The following is a 20,471-nucleotide window of genomic DNA, read 5'->3' on the forward strand; positions in this document are numbered from 1 at the left end:
GGGTAGCAGGCCAAAGTTCCACCTCCAAGCTAAGTTCAATAGAACAATTCAAGGATCTACAGCATTGACGGTCCTAGTGGATGTGTTACCTCTGCTTTTCACCCACATGGCAGGAGTTCAAGGGCAGAGTACAAACTCAGAAAATGTCGGAATGGAAGCTGTAAAACTATAAACCTCACAAATCATAACAGTGGCTTTCAAAGAATGACCTTCCCCATCTCCTGTCTCAAATGGACACACTCAAAGAGGGTAGGGCCCAGGTGGACCACACCCAAATTCCCACAAGCTAGCACTGCTCCAAAGAATCCTGGACCTTGTCACAGCTCCTGTACGGCACATTTCTGCAGCATTGTTCATGAGGTCTATACCCTTTAAGGGAAACACGAGTGAGGCTGAACTTTATACAGACACCCCAGTAACCTGTTCAGCAATTAAGAGTTTGTAAAGTATTTTAATATTCACTGTGCTGCTAGTTTTATATTAACATGACAGCTAGAGTCATTTGGGAAAAGGAAACCTCTACTGAGAAAATGCTTCCAGCAGATTGGCCTGTGGGGCATTTCTTGAGACACGTGTAGTCAGTACCACCCCTGGTGGTCCTAGGTGCTATAAGAAAGCAAGCTGAACAAGCCATGGAGAACAAGTCAGCAAGAAGCATTCCTCCATGGCCTCTGCTTTGGTGTCTGCCTCCAGGTTCCTGCCCTGACTTAGTGTTGGACTGCTACCTGAAAATACAAACTGAAATAAACCCTTTCCTCCCCAAGTTGCTTTTGGCCATGGTGTTTAACACAGCGGTAAGAACTCTAAGACACTCATGATCTTTTTATACTTTATTGTGACACTGTGAAGCCACACACTCATCCTCAAGTTTTAAAAGATTCAGGCTCGCTAGCAGAGGGTGGAGTCTAGATCAAGTGCTCTGAATTCCAGGTCCTATTTATCTTACCACCACTGCCACAGGGCAGGAAAACTAAACAGTATGCTAGAAATTTGCAAGGTCATGGTCACTACCACAGCAGCTGAGCAAAGGTGAGGCAAGAGCACAGAAAACACCTTGGCTAGCTGACAAGGATGGGACTCAGCCTCATGGCCCAGTGGCTCAGAGACGAGACCTCCGTGTAAGGGATGTCTTAGTTCGAATTGCAACTCTACAACTTATTAACTATCATGGACATTAGAAGAGAAAGCCAATATTTAAATTCCATTAGATCATCATGAGGATAGTGTACATTAACTACTTTAGAAGGTGTTTCTAAATGCTTATCTCCCAGTAAATGTTTTTCAGAAATAGTATTAGCTGCAAAAGACAAAATCATACTGGCTGAAGTTCTCTTTGGTGGAAGTCTCTTTTGACTGGTTGCAAAACCACTCATAGCTCAGATATGTTGCAGTATAACAAAAAAGGCAGTCAGATCAGTATGGCAGAGGCCGGACACTTACCGCCAGGATGGCAATAACAATCCCCACTGCACAGAGCACGGCATCGTTTATAGTCTCGCTGACTTTCAGGGGGTACTTGATGCTCTCGTCATTGCAATAAAACCCTCGACGATAAGGCTTAATGGTGCTTGTCTCGATGATGAGGAAGGGCAGAGCCGCTGGGGGAACAAAAATGGGGGGAAGGGAAGAGAAAAGGGAAAACATCAGTGCCAAGGAGCAGAAGACCTATACAGAGACTACCCCAAGCATCAGACAACAGTTAACTCAAATCCTACATTTATGGTATTCTACAGTCTGTGGAGCTTTCATGACATGTATTACCTTCTCCCCTTTTATCACCCCAGGGAAAGTGGCACCCCCCCCCCACCTTCTTTTGTCCCTTTGAGTGGTAGTGGAAGAGTTGGAAAGCAGTCTTCCATACCCTGCTTAAAGTTAGTCGGATTTTAAAAACTGAGTAACATGACCCAAGGCTAATGATGTTCAATTAGATGTTCAAGGTGACATCTTCTGGACCCTAACCATTTCTTCTCTGAGATGCTCATCTGAGGACCATGCCTGTTCCACACAGTTCTACAGGCACCAGAGTCAGACAACTTGGAGCTGAATCCTACTTTCACCATTTCCTAGTTATGTGGCTCTTGTCCTCACCTCATTCACCTCCCAGTAAATGTGTGTGATGAGCAGTTGTTTCTTGTACATAAAGCCTCTGGCAAAGGGTCTGGCTCAGTAGATACCATTTTCAAGTCTTTTCCCTCACTATTCAGAGGCATAGACTAGAGTTGAGCTCAACCCTTCCATCTGATATCCTAGATGGGAGACGAAGGGCACAGAAGTACCAGGTCATTCTTAAAGCGGTGACTAGTTATCAATGGCTACCTAGTTCCATTCTCTCAAAAGTCACAACTAATAGATTTTACCACTTGCCCGGAAGCATAAAGCAAATGTCCTACATTAAGTCTTGATTGAATATTACAGTCACCTCCTACTAGGGTGCCTGGCCCACGGTGTCTCCTTCCTACACACATGCACCAGTTTACTTCTTTTTGCTGTTGGTGTGGTTTTGAGACAGGGTCTCATTATGAAGCATTGGCTGTCCTGGAATTCATTATATAGACTAGGCTGGCCCTGAACTCACAGAGATCCACCTGTCTCTGCCCCCCAAGTGCTGAGATTAAAGGCGGGGGCCCTTATTCCTGGCTGGTTGAAAGATTTGAAAGTCTCTTACCATGACCATGTTAGTGGCTTACTAAAGTGTCATTAATGATTCTCCATTGCATGAGTAATAAAATCTTTAGCCCTGATCCAAGGAAAGCCCAGGACCAGAACCTCTGTCCTCAGTCTCCAGCTCTGCCAATCCTCCTCTGGACACTAAGGAAACAGGTACAGGGTCTGGCTCACATTGTCCCCAAGGCTAACAACTGTTCCTATAATGTACTGAACATTATAGGAACCCAGAGGCCACTTTAAGGTATCATTTCAGCACGATTCCCTCCCTTCTTCAAGGGGAAAAACATGAGACTCAGAATCTTTAGTTCATTTAGGGCTTGAAGTCCACCCCTCTCAGTGCCTAAATCCCCAATTTAACTTTGCAAATTGCTTTCATCAAAATGTTAAATTCATTAGTGGGAGAAAAAAAAACCCAAGATAAGCAGTTGTTTACAAGATAAAATTCCCTTTTCATTTAAAAAAAATTATATTCATGTCACGTTGCTCAAAGCCCCAGACCGCCTTTGGAAAAAAGTACCACGAACTCCACAATTTTTCAATTACCTTGGTCCAGACCAGCAGCGATAAAAACCCTAGCTTTCCAAAAAGTGTATTTATGTATCACAGTGCATACACACATGGATTTATTTGGTTTTATTCTTTGGATTTATTTGAATTCTCCAGCTATTTATTTTGTGACCCCTAACTGCTTCCTGTTAGAACAACAATTTACTTTATCAAATTCATACTGGTGCTTTGAAAAGAAGCTCAGCAACACACCACAGTATCGGGCTTGACCTTCTCAAAGTAAACACAGAGGGGCCCCAAAAGGCAATAACCATTAACTTTTGAAAGTCTCTGCCCTGGAGTGGAGGGGGTGGGGAGGCAGTGGATAAGTGTGTTGGTGTAGCCCTGACAGAAGTTGCTGATGTTCTGGGGTTGGGAGCCTGGGAGGGATACCATACGGGCTCAGCCCATCTTTACTCCATGGGCTAGAGATTTTGAAATGGGATCAAGTTGGCTATGAAGAGGGGCTGAGAAGCCAGAAACAGCTATTATAGCATACTTTTAGAGCTCCATGCATTGTGATGATGAGATGCTTAGCTGTGGCCTCTGAGGTGGTTGGGAGCCAAAGTGTTGCCCTCAGGATAGGAACAGACTCTGGGTGCCTGATAGTTGTGGCTCACACTTAGATCTCCAGCATCTATATCCAATAGCTTTCAGATGCCTGATATTTGTGGTTCACTTCTAGACCTCCAACATCTATTCAATAGTTTTCACATGATAGGCCTGTAAAACATGTTTCTGAGGACAATAAATAAGACATGTATAAAAGAGCTCTGGAGTTAGACAGAGGTAGGCTAATGATCTCGGGGTTGCTGTTCTACTTGAGCAGGTCATTTTACATCTTCAAGAATTCCCTTTCTGATCTGCTAAATGAGAAGAATGAAACCTAACTTCAGTTTTCCTGAGATGATGGGATAAACTGATGTATTCAGCTATCACTCAACACGTGTGTACTGACATTTTAACTATGTTTGCTCAGTGCAGAAATACAAACCCACCCAGACACTGCCCTCAGGGAGTTTCCAGTCCAGTCAGGGAACACACACACACACACACACACACACACACACAGACACACACACACACACACACACACACACACAGTGCATCTTTCCAGGAAGATTTGCTTGAAAGAAATCCAAAGCAACACATGGGCAGTAATGGCACAGAGTGTAAGACGCGCTAAGGACACTTGATCAATGTCAACAGGTCCAAGGAGATGGCTCAGAAAGGAAAACCATCTGGTTTGTTCCTCTGCCCTCTCTTTGGCTGGGAACAACACAGATGCTTTCTTTCCCTGTGGCTCAGGGAGGGTTTCCGCTTCTGATTATACGGGTGATGACTACAAACAGACAAGAAGTTGGATCTAAATAGTTTCTGTTTATTTTCTTGAAAGGCGTGGAGATATCATTTAGAAAACCCAATGGCCTTTTCTATCTCCTTTACAAACTTGTGGTATTTACTGAGGGTGATGCCAGTCAAATCTTGACTTTGCTCCAGAAAGAGCTGATAGAAACTGAATGAACACTCCCAACTGGACAACTAGTTCTCGGGACAGAAGACCCCACTTTGCTTCAGGAGAGCAGTAAGAGGAAAAGAAGAAGGAGTCCTTTGCAAAGCAGGGTGTCTGTTCCCATCACTGCCACCATTTTCATTATCTTCTATTGTCTTCATTTAGCTTAAAAAAACAAAAACAAACAAACAAACAAACAAACAAAAAAACCAAAACTTCACAACATCGGAGAGTAAGATGTTTGACATAGCTTCTGCCCTGGAGAAGTTCATGTGGCTGTTGAGAAGACACAAACCAAGGGCCTGGCAGTGGTGACACATAACCTTTAATCCCAGCACTCAGGAGGTAAAGGCCAGTTTGGTCTACAGAGCAAGTTCCAGGACAGCCAGAGCTATACAGAGACACCCTGTCTCGAAAAACAAAACGAAACAAACAAAAACAATGCACCAACCCAGAGTGTCAAAATATTACCAGTGCAATGACTGATGCACAGAGAGAACAAAACTACTCTACTGGGGCACTAGAGGTGTCTGGCAGGGGAGAGAGACTTGAGTTGACCCTTGAATGAGTAGGAGAAATTTCGGGGCCCCATGGGCCATGTACACTCATGAAAATGCAGTGCAAATTAAGGATTCCAGTCCTGGCAATTACAAAAGAACAATTATTGCTGAATACTATTTCAAACTTTGCTGTAGTCATGAAAAGATAGCTAAACAATGAGCAGAAGAAAGAGAACACAGCACAAAGGCTAATAATGATAGTTAGCATTTACTGAGCAAGCACTATGTGCCCACACTGGAGGATTCCCACAAGCACTGTTGTGGTCTAACAACCCAGTTACTTACTGACTGGGCTGTGGAGATGAAAGAGGCTAAGTCCCAATCTCCAAGGGGCCCAAAGGCCAAGCCACCCTATGGTTCAAAGAGATTAAAGTGGTTTAGCAGAGTTACTTTGTCAGTTAATGGTGAAGCTGGATGGAGTTCAAATGACCTGACTAAATCTTGGGTGCTTTCTGGAGTGAGTCACTTAAAACAGAAGCACCCATGGGTATGAATAAATGAGCTGAAGCTCCCCTAGTAACTCTCATGCAGGCAGGAGAGAAAGAGAGAGAGAGAGAGAGAGAGAGAGAGAGAGAGAGAGAGAGAGAGAGAGAGAGAGAGACAGAGAGAGAGACAGAGAGACAGAGAATGAGAGAGAGAGACAGAGAATGAGAGAGAGAGACAGAGAATGAGAGAGAGAGACAGAGAATGAGAGAGAGAGACAGAGAACGAGACAGAGAGAAGTTTTTGAACAGTCAAGGCAGCCTTTCTAGCTAATGTTCACTGAAAATCCACTGCATGCCACACACACACTAATTAGATACACACATGTCTAATTCAATCAAAGATCTGAAGTCAATATCCTAGAACTTAGATTTATTGATAATAAAATGTATATTATGAGCTGTCTGCAAATCAGAGCCAGAAGAAAGAGAATAATCTAAAGTGTCTAGACCCAGGCTCAAGCCTCTCTCCTCCTTTTAATCAAGGATCAATTAACTTCCTATACCTCTAGGGGCTACGTGGGATGTGTAGGCTGCAGAGGAGGCGAAATCTGAACTCAGTGACAAACACTTAATGGGCAGAAAATCAAAGCATGAAGAAAGGCCGCTGTGTTGGGTTCAGGCCTTTGAAACTTTGCTGGCTTTGAAAGACTAACACTTGGGCAGGTTGGGTGGTTTGGGGGTGGGGTGTAAAAAAACACAGGATAAGTTTTCATGGCCCACCCATTGATCAAGTCATGTGGGGAGTGTTACCAGAGTGACCCAGCCCCAAAGCCAACTCCCCGCAGCCATGGCTTCATATCTGCACAAAATTAAACACAGCCTCTTCTCTGAAAGTGCTTTTTAGAAGCCCTTGGTGAGGTAGGGTGAGCGGAGCAGGAGGATAAAGCTGAAGTGACTGCACTTCTCTGCATGACCAAAACCCAGAGCACTGGAGAGGGCACTTCTCATCTGTCCCGTAAAACAAGTCCTTGCGATGCCTCTCCTGAGACTCGCCCAATTTTCCACTTGAACCGATCTATACTTATCTTTCCTTGATCTTAGCCAAACAGCTGAGAAGCGGTTGGATGTATCTTCAAATAAGCAAAGTGAGAGTAATAATTAAAGCAACATCCACAGAGCACCTACATGCTTACTGGCAAAATGACATAGGACACTCAATACATCCTCAGGCATTGGCACAGCATAGCTGCCGAGGCCAGGCAGTTACCAGGACTCACTGGTGGGAGCTTTGTGAGCCTTATCAATAAGGCAGAGTTATGAGTGAGCATGCTATTCAAACCACTTACAAAGAGAAACACTGAGGATCAGAAAAACCAAACAAGCGTCACCCAAGTGCAGAGCAAAAGACACCCATTTGGACCAGATACCAGAACTAGAGCTAGAAGACACTGAGTTCCCTTTGAAGGGGTTTAGAGTCTGTTTTGCAATTTATTTACTGTCTATGATAACTGTGAAAGTGTGTGTGTTGTTATTTTCATTTGTACTCAATAGATAATTGAAGATAGAAGTTTTCTATTCTCCAAGTGTATCCATAGGTCACTGGGATTAGAACCCAGCTTTGTCTTTCTTTTGGTTCATATTTTCTTCCTCCCTGTCCTGACCCTTCTTTATAAATGCATTCCCTGTCAAAAAGTGACTAAGTAAAATCACTTAAGGTCAGAATGGTCAACCCAACAACTACTTTGAGGTTCAAAATACAAATATTTATGTTGCCAGTAAGTGACAGTATTTCTATTTAAAGTAATTAATTGCTACTGGTCTTAGAAGTGTGCAAACTTTCTCTGGTTTATAATATTTGTCCAGATTTTTAGACTGGACAGAATCCAGATGAGCAGAATCTAAGTTTACTATGAAGGCGTTTCTTCAGCTTTGAAACAAGCTCCATGAAAAACACTTGCAGTTGGCGGGTGTGAAGAGGCCATATTCCGGGCCGAGCCTTTCCTTGACAAATGCTCATTCTTCAGGGCTAGAAAGTTCAGATAGAGTCTTGCTGCTTGTGTTTCCTGAGCCCAAGTCCAAGGTCTCTTGCTTAGGGAAACAAACAAGGATGGACAGTTCCCCAAGAATTGGGCACTGTTGAGTGCTGGGGACACAGTGGTGGAGTAAGGGTTTGTACTGTGTTTCAGTTTCCCACCCTCAGGAAGTCTGGGGCTCCATGGCAAAGAGAAACCTGTCTGTGGCCTAATCCTGGGTATTATAAAGAACTTTGGGTGCCCTTACTGGAGAGTGCTGACAGTGAAGACATTACTAGTTTTCAGTGCTCCAGATGGAATTCAGGGCCTCAAACATGCTAAACAAACACTCACTATTAAGCCACAAGCCTAGCACCATAAAAGAACTAATATCAGTCTTCAAATCTGGCTGTTTGGGCCTTTCTCATTAGATTCTTTGCAAACGTTTATGAAGTTTAATTCTTTAATGCCTGTGCCACAGCACACTCGTCCAAGGACAAATGAGTCAGTTCTCTCCATTCACTGTAGGGTCTGTGGATACAGAGTCATTAGGCTTACAAGGCAAATGAGTTTACCCAGGGAGTCATCTCATGGGTCCCTTCAAAAAGCTGCCACATCCACCTAAAAACAAACCAGTAGATCACAGTTTGCACCTTTCATTAAGAGAACTGGAGAGCATCTGCCAACTTTTTTAAAAACGATTTTCTTTCTTTTCCTTCCTTCCTTCCTTCCTTCCTTCCTTCCTTCCTTCCTTCCTTCCTTTCATTTGTGCTGGTGTTTTACGTGTATATATTCTGTGTGAGGGTGTCAGGTGACCCTGAGATTGGAGCTACACAGACAGTGGTGAACTGCCATGTGGGTGCTGGGAATTGAACCTGTGTCCTCAAGAAGAGCAATCAGTGCTCTCAACTGCCGAGCCATCTCTCCAGCCCCACTTCTGTCAACTGTATATATTTCACAAACAAGATCTTTTTCTCCAGTAAAATGCAACCAACAGGTTTACAAGGTGAACCATCTGTTCACCTTGGGTGAAACAGTCACTTCAAGAGTTCTTTCTTCTCTTTTAGGCCCACTATTAAATATGGATGAGAATAAATCTGCATTCACTGGGCATCTATGATGTTTAAGGAGCTTCAGATATATTAACAGATTTAAGTTTCAAAACAATCGTTTCTATCGTTAGCACATAGGCATAGTCAAGGATCAGAGAGACTACAATTTGTCTGTGTCTACTGGCTGATGAAAGGAATAACCAGGACACGTAACAGAACCATCCAGCCCAAAGTCCATTTGAAGATGGGGCCAGACAGACTCTTTTGCTGATATGTCTAGGAAGACATTCATGCACTCAAACCACAAAGCCGTTGAAAGTTCATTTGGCCTGAACAAGGACAAAACCCAGGACCCCTCCTGGTACTACACAGATCCAGCCTTTCTGCTGTCTCCAGTATGGTTCAATAGTTTGGCTACTGGAGCTAAGGCACTGTATTTCATAGCTCTTACATAAGCAACCACATCTGATCTCTCTGGCCACTAGTCATGTTTTAAGCTCCTGTATTAAAACACCATTGGAGATAAGCGACTTCTTTCTTTTTCCTGTCTAAACATGAAGTTTGCTTGTTTGACTTTGTAGTGGTCATTTAATACATATATGTGTTTTGCCTGCATGTATGCCTATGCACAATGTGTGTGTCTGGTGCCTATAGAGGTCAGAAGAGGGCACAGGATCGCCTAGAACTGTAGTTAATCTGCTTTGAGCCAGCATGTAGGGGATAGAACCCTGGTTCTTGGGAAGAGTAGCCAATTTTCTTAACTACTGAGCAATCTCTCCAGTCCTCAATTCATGAACTCTGGCACATAGGATTTCATGTCTTACCACCTGTCAGGACTGTGTATGACCCTAGGCAGGTCACTCTACCTCTCTCCATTTTTAACATCATACAACAGGACATTGTACAACAGTTCTTAATATACAGAACTATGAGAGTGAGATGCAATTTACAAAATGTATAATTGCTCAGCTCGGTGAATATTAGTTCTTACTCCTGTGTGTCAGGCAGTCAACCAACAAGAAGTCTAGTATCAGGAACCCTTCTAAGGAAGAGTAAGATGTAATCAGAGTTCTGTCCAGGCTCTACTGGAGCAGCCATGAGCTCACTCAGCCACTTGCCAAAGGTAGTCTGATCCCAAGAGAAAGAAAGCCACGCTTGTAAAACCCTAAAATTCTAGGGACTTCTCAAAAGTGAACAAAGAGATGGGCATTCGACAGTGCTTACCAAGACCTGTTCCCCTTGATGCCAGGAAGAACTGTCACTGCTGAAGCACTGTCAAACATTCTCAGATCACTCAAAGTTCAAGGGCAGCAAGTCCAAAATAAAGTGAAAAGAAAACACAGCTCTTGTTTATCCAGTGTTGAAACACGCACTGGTCAGCAGGCATGCATCCATCCAAGCACCACTGTCCAGGTATACAAAAACACCACGTTCTCGTGGTACAAAATAAACAGCATGAACTGGCAGGACATCAGACACACCTGGAGGCAGTTCGATAGTCAAAAGGCAAGCCCTCAAGCGGATATGGGGGCAGAAGGTTAGGGCCAAAGCACCCCTAGAGGCCTGTAGGAACAAGACAGTGTTGGTTGGCAGCTGGTTGGCAGTCCGAGGCATAGATGGACTCCCAGGCACACCGTCTAAGGGTAAGGTCAAGGCCACACTCAAGCACTCCACAACAAATCTGCCTGCTAGGGATGTTCTATTTGGCCCACCCAATGCTTAAAATTGTTTAAAATTAGTGCTCACACTTAATACACAACATTCAGATTCCCAGCTTCTTAAGACAGCAATTCTGCATGTGGCAAGGTCTAGGCCTAGGCTGTAGCTCTTCAGATGAAGCCTATCTTCCCCAGGGGGTCATTCATTGGTCCTCACCATATCCCTAGCACTAAGACCATGTCAAGTATTCACTGGCATACCCATTCCACCTGTGCTATTGATTTTTTTTTTAATGTTTACTTGGTTTCTTTAGTTATTTAAGTTAACTGTACATATTTGACTTCCCTACCTTTGCATTAAAGAATAAAAGTGTTCCTACAATATTGAACCTACGAAAACAGAAATAGTCCTGGTTCAACAATGTTCTTGGCCGGGCAGTGGTGGTGTACTCCTTTGATCTCAGCACTCAGGAGGCAGAGGCAGAGGCAGGTGAATCTCTATGAGTTCAAAGCCAGCCTGTTCTATAGATGGAGTTCCAGGACAGGCTCCAAAGCTACAAAGAACTCTGTCTAGAAAAACAAAACAAACAACAACAAAAGCCAATGTCTTCCATAGTAAACACTGGCCACAGCAGACATGTGAAGGTGTGTACTGTCTTATACATAGGTATATGTCTCAATCTTAAACCAAGATAAGCCTCCTATGCTTTCATGTCTGCACAGCACAAGGCAGGCAGTTGTGTATTTTAGAGGCCGGAAAGTTGAGGACCAGTGAAAGGCAAGCCTTCTTGAACTCTGAAGCCAACAGCAAGTTTCCTCCATTAGACTGGTGGTGTAGCATGTAGGAGCACCTCCCTTATGAGCCGGGTAAACAAGGTGTGTCATAATAAATTACATGGCTATGCAGTAGAAGATAGGAGCTAACCTAACCTATATCTGTCTAGGTGATCCTAAGTGGTATTATCATGGAGTTCTATTTTTAAAGGCAGTAGTTACCTGAAATAAAAACAAAAACAACCTCCATATATATGATGGAAGTTCACTAATCCTAAAGAGTCAATGCCAGGTGAGAAGAGACTTGTGTCTAAAAGCCTATCAGATATGTTCGTATCACCAATCTTGCTCAAAATGGAGTTAGGCACATACCAGTAATACTACAGCATTCTAACACCACAGTGATCTTACATTTACCCTGCACTGCCACAGTAACCATTCTCCTACACTATCCAGGAATCACTTCAGAAAACAATCTGTTTCAGTCTCCCTTGGAACAACAATCCCCAGCACTTAATGGAAGCTAACCACAATGTGGGAGAGCTGACTCCTCAGGAAAACACATTCTCTGACTTGGGGGTGGGTCCTTTATTTTCTTGGTGAACTTGAATCTCATGAGTGGTTGAAGGCCACAGCACTCTAAGCTTCTTAATCTTCAGCTCCTTGGGCTTTTCCACAAAGTGAAGTTACTGTAAACATTTTTTGAGCTCTTTAGGGAAGGCTACGAGTCCCCGTGATTTAGCTGTTATGCCCCCAACCCACCCCAGCTATCCCAAGAGCTAAGGGATCAATTTCGGCATGCCCCTAAGGTCCTCTTGGATAATCAAGTGAGAGGAAGTTTACGGATCCCCAAAAGGTAGCTCAAGACCTGGGCTTGAAACTCGTTTTGCCACTCAACAATCTATATGATCTTCAGCAAGTTGTTTAACTTCTCCCCGCCTCCCCAGTAAGAGGAAGATGCCAATATCAGTCTGAAGAGCCCTAAGGAGGAAATATGGTATGGTAGGCATTAACAATTAGTCCCCCACCCCTTTGAGTCAAAAATCTCCTAGCCCTGTTCACAAGATGCCACTCAAGTAGACTGGTTTCCTCACTAAGGCAGCTGTACTAATCTGGACAGGGGCTCTGTCACCTCCAACTAGGACTACCACTTGCATTGAGCAAAGATTGGAGCACTTCCCAGGGAGCTGTGGATAAGACAGCTCTCACCCTAGGAGCACACTCCCCATTCCCAGGCCTGTCAATGTTCCTTTTGTAAAACACAGAAACCTTCAAATGTGGCAGCTGCCACCTGCACAAATAATTCAGGGATGTAATTTTGTAACCGAATACACATCCCCAAAAGAGAAAAGTTTGAAGTCCAAAAAAAACAGCTTTGACCTTCTGCTTAGATGCTCTCTAATCACATTTTAATTTGCAGTTGATTTCCTCTGTGTGTTGTCTTTACAGGTTACACTGTCATTTTAGAAGCATCCGGGGAGTCAGGGGTAACACAAAACACCTGATCAAAGTACAACCCCAAACTTCTTCCCCAGGCATCTAAGGCTTGGTCCGTGTATCATTGGGTGTGCAGAATGGCACTGGGTAGGCAGAAAAATGGGGGGTCGGGCTGTTTTGAATAAGGAAACTCTTTGCAGAGAAAATTATGGGTCACATAAACTAAGATGTGGTCCCAACCCCATGTTTGTAACCAGTGACAGGAACATCCATGGTGGCATTGCTGAAATGGAGGCATGAGGACACCTATCAGCACATGCCTGCACGTAGGGGGCATGCAATTTCTGTTTACTGACTAGTCCCCAAAATGTATATCAAAGACTCCTTGCTGTCATTTAAGTACCAATGATGCATTCTAGGCTGCATTAAAACAAAAACAAAACACAAAAGAATAATAAACTGCCATCATACACCCCTCCCCTCCCCAGCTTTTGTCCCAAAGAAAAGAAGTTTGAGGAACCTATCCATTCCTAAAACCTAGACACTAAAAGATGCTCCTGGTAAGGAGACCAACCAGTCATTTAAAATGTCTTAAACCCAGAAAATTTGTCTTATTTGGGGTAAAAGGGTTTCTAGCTGAATCACCCCTGGGATTAACACACAGTGAAATAAATTGAAAACCAATAGAACTGTTGAAGACATCCATTCATTAATTTGGCTCTGTAGCTGGCCTAGCAAATTAGTCTTTTACCTTCTTTGGGGGCTGAACCAATCAGACCAGCCAATCTAGAGGACGAAATAATTCACTACTGCTGTTTGGCTCAGAAATACCTGGTTTCCACAAGGTGCTACAAATGAGTTTGGGAGGGTTAGCCAAGTTCCTGTTGCCAATAGGATCTTTAAAAATCCCCAGTAGACAATAGTTGTTGGCACCTGTGTTTCACAGTCTTGGTTCTTCAGGGAGCTGACAATGAAGTCACTGAACCTCACTTTCACTCTGAACCCCAGTCCCTTTCTTAATGTGCAGCTTGAGTAGGGTGGTTTGCCCTAAGGGTCTTACCTAAATTTAGGGATTAAGGGTTTTGCCCAAAGGGTATGGCGCCTTTTCCAAGTGAGAAAACATTGTACCCAGGATCCCTTGACAGGACATATGGGCTTCACCAATGACTAACTGCAACTGGGAAACAGGTTCCTGCTGCTCTTTAGTGTGTGAAGGCAGATGCCAGGCAGAGGTTTCCAAGGTCAAAGATACTCATATTCTTGGAAACAGCAGCCAGGTGGGGGTACCTTTTGGCTATCCCCTTTTTCTCTTCAAAAAATCCTTCTCACAAGGGCTGGAACCCATGCTCAGAGGCAAGGTCCCAGAGCAGGGGACAGCAGGGGTCACCTGACTTTCTGTAGAACTGGGAGGCTATCAAGTTTGTCCCTCTTAGACTGGAGCTGTGAGGTGTTCCTCTCACATAAATAGAAATCCAGGTGCTCTGGGGCTGCCTTAGTGGGGGCCCCTCCCTGCCCCCTCTAGCACAGGGACAACAAAATGTAGGCATTTCTATACCCTAGGGAGAGCAGGCTGTCGTCACTAACTCCTAGGTGGCTTGCTATAGGAACCCCATTGTTTTAGGGAAGGCTGGAGACTCTCCAGGAAGCCAAAGCCTTGGGATGCATTTTTCAGCTGTTGAGAGAAAGGGTTCTTCCTGGGATGTTTCTTCGTGATTCTGGAAGCCAGGTCCTTAATCCTTGAAAAGCAGCATGGAGCCAGCTTCCCTCAGAGGGACACAATGTCTAGAATCCTTCTTGCAAATCAAAACAGAAAAACTCCCTTATTTTTTCCCTTTACAACTTCTCTCAAGCAGACAGGGGAAGGGAATAGCAAAGCCCAGGGGAGAGGAGGTTCCAGGCCTCTCTAACCCCCTCCCTTCCTTAAGACCCTACCCACCTGACCCTCTGCTGAAGTTACAAAGTCCCCACTGTTCTTTCTGCCTATCTTTCCCCGCCCACCAAAGGTCCCTCCCCAAACACACACAGACACACATATACTTTTTTGGAGGGCAAAATGCCAAACAACATTATTTCCCTTCACCATGGTATTGCCATGAGAGCTGCCTGGTATGTTTGCCAGAGAAATGGAAGGTTTTTGTGAACATTGCATCACCCTCCACTGCTGCTCCTCCCTTTGTGGAAATGGACTTGAAAAGAAAGAGAAGGATCCCCAAGTGGAATCTAATTGGGAAGACAAAAGGGAAGTACAAGGCTACTGGGCCAGGAACTGGGGACCAGGGATTATGCTTCTGGGAGCCAACATGCTTATAAAGCCACAAACTCCAGCCTCTCTCGGTCCCCCAGCACAATGTTACACTCTGCCATGGGTAGCCCAGTTTAGAATGAGGGCGCTATCATGTGAGGTGGGAAGGGAAGGGGAGATCTTATAATACAAAGGGTAACCCTTTACACCACCTAATCAAAGAACACTGTGTCACAGCCACAAGAAGTCACAAAAAAATAAAATAAAATAAAAAATGGTTTTGGTGTGTGTGTGTGGGGGGGTTGATTTGGTTTTGTGATTGTGGAATTAGCAGGCTTAGGTACAGTCCTTCACACTTTGACCAAGTCAAGGCAATATGACAGCAGACTAGTGAATTCTCAGGACTAAGTGTCCTCCTCAGCTGCAAAACAGGCCCTGCAGTCTTGAAAGGCTATAGTGGGGATTTCCTGAGATGGTGCCCTGAACAGCCAGCCACCAGCAGGTGCGCTGCTGAGGAATCTTCCTTCCCCCTCCTCTGAAAGCACAAAGGAGAAGAGCTATTCCCAGTGAGGGGGCAGGCAGGTCCGTGAGAAATAATCCACCGCCTGCTGGTGCTGAGAAGGAGCCTCATATGTGGGCTGCTGCTTGTCCATCAAAATGACAGAACGGGTCTCAGGGAATTAATTATTCAACAAACTCGCCCTTCACAAATCCCGTCCAAAGGAACGGTTTGATTCCTTTCAGTACACTGACTATACAAAATACTGAAAAGTCCAGTACACTTCAAAAGCCTCACAAAAACCCAGGCCTGGCCTTGGCAGGAGTTCCTCAGCCACTGGGTTTTTCTGTGTGTGGTTTATAATAACATGCAAGCCTGATGCCAAGTCCTAATCTATTAAGGGACTGCCAATTAGCAGGGGGCTTAGAGTTGTAGGTTTGAGAACTGGGGAGTGGGCCTAATTAGGCTTGCAAATCATTTCTCTCCATTGCCTCTCACAATCTGACACAAGGTATACTAGCCAATTGTTCTAGAGAGAACCTTTCTGTATCCCTCTGCACACTGGATTTTGTTTATGTTAAGATGCCAGATCTGAAGGCTAGTGCTCATGTTCCTGTCTGCACTAGATGGCAAAGGTGGGAGTGACAAGGCTATAACTGGGCAGTGATTCTCAGTCAGACAATCACTACCAGGGGCACTTACTAAAAAATAACAGCAGGATCTAGGCTCTGCCTAGACCTACTCAAGCACTCAATCAAAATAGCAACAAGGGGATTATGAATTAATATTCTCCTTCTCCTCTCCTCTTCTCTTCTCCCTTTCCCTCCCCTCCCTTCCCTTCCCTTTCCCTCCCCTCCCCTCCTCTCTCCTCTCCTCTTATTCCTCCCTTCCTTCTTTTCTCCTGCCCTCCCCTTCAACTCTTAGTGCTTGGGAATAAATCCAGGTAAGCAAGTGCTCTACTGCTGAGATACATCCCCAGACCAAGAATCCTTTCTTTGGGGGGGGGGGGAGGGTTGAGACAGGGTTTCTCTGTGCAGCTTTGGAGCCTGTCCTGGAACTCGCTCTGTAGACCAGGCTGGCCTCGAACTCACAGAGATCTGTCTGCCTCTGCCTCCCGAGTGCTGGGATTAAAGGCATAACATCACCACCACCTATTTTTAATGTGATTCTATCTCAAGGTGATTTGGCAATTGCTGCTTCTAAAATATAATATGTCACCCTTGGCTAGAAAAGCTATATAAAAATCAAATATATATATATACATATTTTATATAAAATACGATTCACATATGCATATACTAGACACAATTTTAAACTATTGAATAGCAAATATTTCCTGAGCAGCTGTTGTGTGCTGGAGCTGGGAAATATGAAGAGGAGTTGAAACAGGGCTGTAGCCATCAAGAGCTACCTTCCCCCGTAGATCACCTGCAAGGACCCCATGAGTACTCAACCTGGCAGTTTCGCTATCCTTTCTCTTCTGCCTGGGTAGGAGCTAAGTTTACAAATGCTTTCCCAAAATATCTTCCAGAAAGACATAGGATGATTCTGGGAGCCAGACATCAGAGGCTATTTAGAAGAGGAGGGAAAGCTTGAGAAATATGTGACTATAAGACACAGGAGAAAGCCGGTGCCTTCTGATGGCCTAGTCTCCAGACTGAGGGCAGGGAATGGTGCTAAAGGTTTCTGTGGCAGAAAGAGCCAGAGCCCCAGCACTCGGGAGGCAGAGGCAGGTGGATCTCTGTGAGTTCGATGCCAGCCTGGTCTCCAGAGGGAGTGCCAGGATAGGCTCCAAAGCTACACAGAGAAACCCTGTCTTGAAAAACAAACAAACAAACAAACAAAAAACAAAAAACAAAAAAGAAAGAAAGAAAGGAAGGAAGGAAGAAAGAAAAAGAAAATAAAGAAAGAGCCAGAGCAAAGGCTTGGGGGCCCTAGGTCCTCAGCGATTTAAAAAATTCCCCTTTCCTCTTTGAGCCTCTCTATCTAGCAGAGAGAAAGAGTGGACTAGCTGATCATTCCCACCCAAGTTCAACAGGAGCCTGCTACCCAGAGCTATCAATAAAGTTCACTGTTACATTGTACAATCCAGATGAATATGGGCTATTTCAAGTTAAGAAATGCTGGCCTCCAGTCATCTCTAATCATTCTAAACTGATCCATTGCGGTTTTCAAACAAGACTGAGCTTTCACCTGCAGGCCCAGTGTTTAGCATGCATCCCCTCTACAGTGCTGACTACACTCAGCAGGCCCAGCTGGGGAAGAGAGTGGCTGGGCAGCCAGTATTGAGAAAGGCCACTCTGGTGGCTTTATGGGCAATGGTCTGTAGCAAGGGAGGTAGAGTCAGCTGGCTCCAGGCAACCAAGATATGACTAAACGAACTTCCATGAATAGCTTGGGCACTTTACACCCATCCCCTTCTACCCAGAATGAGATGTGTTAAGGCCTCTGTCACTATGCTGCCACTCCAAATCCTAGACAGCACAACTCAAATAAACATTGCCAGCTCTCCAGGAGCATATGAAGCTGGCTCCATCTCAGCCCCACACATCTCTCTAAACTGACAGCTCACATCCCTTTACATAGACACCTTCAGGTGACCTTAACACACAGTGTAATTACTTCTACCAGGGTCTAGGTTAGAACTCAAAAGTTAACAAACAAACTTATCTGTTGGCAAGGGATCCAGAAATGAAAACACAGGTACAGTGTCCCTGTGACTGAGTGGATTTTGGAGTCACACACCTGGGTCTGGCCTTCACCTTTAACAGGTCCCTTGGCCTCCCAATGACATGGGAGTAGGAAGAGAGTATGTGGGGATGCTCTGACAAGCCCTGGCACACAAAAGGCTCAGGAACCACCACATCTGAGAAAGTGGGATATCTTCTATAAGATGGAGACAAACAAGTGTTACTTAGTATAGAAGGGAATCCATTATTACAAATGTAGATACTAAACATGAACCTCACAAGTTTTTTGGTCATTTTCCTTGTTTTCATGAAATTTGAGTGATTGTATAGGCTTTGGGGTAAAATAAATTTGAGTTTGGTGTTTTGATTTGCCATTCAGTGTAGACTGACTGTAAAATGGGGACAGGATGCCTAATCCTGACCAGTTGCCAAAGGCTATGATGGATTCCTGAGAAGTCAAGGTGTGTGTGTGTGTGTGGGTGTGTGTGTGTACGTGACAGCATTATCCATGGCAACGACTGTTTCTCATAGCTTTCCCTACAAAACACATTAAAAAGGATGAAGATTACCAACGTGGGGTTTTGTCCCTATGATTTACACAGAACCTTTAAAGCAATCGATAGCATATGCAAATTTATAGAAACAAATTTAGATAAAACAGGCAGGCTTTCAATGCTCATCTCAATGCTAAGGGAAGATGGGGGGTTTTCTTTGTACTCAATGAAGTTTTGAATGGAATGTCCTTGGAAGTTCCCCAGATTACTTCACACTGATAGCCCCATTTCTGTCCTATAATGTGTTTTTTTTTTCATTCTCTCTTCATTTGCTTATTTCTAAGAAATAGTAAGCATGTACAATGAACAAAGCACAGGGGGAATAGTAGGGATCTTAGTTCACACCCTTCCTTTGCTATTCATGTGGCAAAACTAGTGATTTGACTGAGCTGTCAATGGAAAAGGGAGCAATATCGGGAGACATGCTGGAAGCTTTCAGTTTCAGTGGGGGCTGAAACTAAGATGGTACCTTGCTGTTGCCACTCCTCCAGAAGGTTGCTGGCTGAGAAGGCACCATCAGCACCTTCTGCCCAACAGTTCTGGCAGGAGTTGCCACCTCCCTGTGAACTAGACCAGGGGTGGCTGGGAACATTCATTGCTTGCTATATTGCTTCCTACCCTTCCCTCAGACTAGAGCACACCTGTGTATACCCACAATATATATATATATATATATATATATATATATATATATATATACACACAGTCCACTGAACTTATTTATGCAAGAAAAAAAAAAAAAACCTAAAACCTGGAGGGGAGGGAAGAAGAGGAGGAGGACAGTTTAAGCAACTCATGTATTGTATGTATCAGGGACTTAGTGAGCAGATAAGCTCCCTCTCTCAGATCTCCTTGTCAGGATTCTACAGAAACCTGTTTCTTAAGAATGCCTCTCTGTTTTAGACATAGAAATACAGCATAGTCTCTGAATTTCACTGTCACACAAATGTCATAGTTAGGTTCTGTGCATCACCTCTAAACACAAAGAGCTGCTGTAGCTCTGGCCAGATCCAACTGTCAAAGTGCTCCTCATGGCAGCATCTGTTTGCAACTCCAGGCTCCTGCACCTCCAAATTCAGATGTTTCCATTCTCGGATCAATGATACACATTTGCTCTAATCAATGATACACATTTGGGGAATGGAGGAAACACATGATATTCCTAATTTACGAAAATTTGTACCGTCTTGCCTGGGCCCCATCTGTTCAGCAGAATCAGTTTTCAATTGTGTAAGAGAAGAAAGCCACGACTCCTCTTTGGAGCAGTGGTTTAGATGACCCAGGCACTCCCAGCATTTGTCCTGTTGCCATGCCTCTGACAAACCCACGGGTTTCTTTATTATTCCTATCGTTTGTTCCCTTCACCCTGCATCTTACCACAGAGCTGACAGGAAGTGGGGCTTTTCTGGTCAAGGAAGACTGCTGCATAAGTTTACACACACACACACACACACACACACACACACACACACACACACACACACACACACACACACACACGGAAGCGGAGGGGGGGGGCACTGTGGAGTCTTCTCTCCTATGTCAACGGCTCTTATCTCAGCGGTGCTGTCCCTGCTGTTCTCCTCTTGGTTGGCTTGCTGCCCTTTAGAATGTGTGTGGTGATGAGCACTACAACTCTGATTTTCAGGAAGACTATTGCAGAACCCAGTTAGGATGCAGGAGCCTGGTGGGTGGGTGTGAACACTTGCAGTGGCAAGTGTTCTTCCAGAAATCTGTCTCTACACCTTCCGGTCCTCACCTTCTCCCAGTCACAGAGATCCTGAGCTTCTGAGTGGGAATTGTGTCTTGTAAATTCTGCAGCCATGGCAGCCTAGTATAAAG

At 44.4% G+C, this 20,471-nt stretch overlaps 1 protein-coding gene across 1 annotated transcript in view; it reads right to left on the reverse strand.

The window, feature by feature from the left end:
• Positions 1 to 20,471, reverse strand: part of Plpp3 (phospholipid phosphatase 3) — a 78,005-nt gene that overhangs the window by 38,372 nt on the left and 19,162 nt on the right. The window contains exon 2 of the mRNA XM_027402339.2: positions 1,441 to 1,598. Coding sequence (XP_027258140.1) covers positions 1,441 to 1,598 — 158 coding nt within the window. The remainder of the gene's footprint in view (positions 1 to 1,440; positions 1,599 to 20,471) is intronic.

This window comes from Cricetulus griseus, chromosome 2 (genome assembly GCF_003668045.3).
Source record: "Cricetulus griseus strain 17A/GY chromosome 2, alternate assembly CriGri-PICRH-1.0, whole genome shotgun sequence".
NCBI lineage: Eukaryota > Metazoa > Chordata > Mammalia > Rodentia > Cricetidae > Cricetulus > Cricetulus griseus.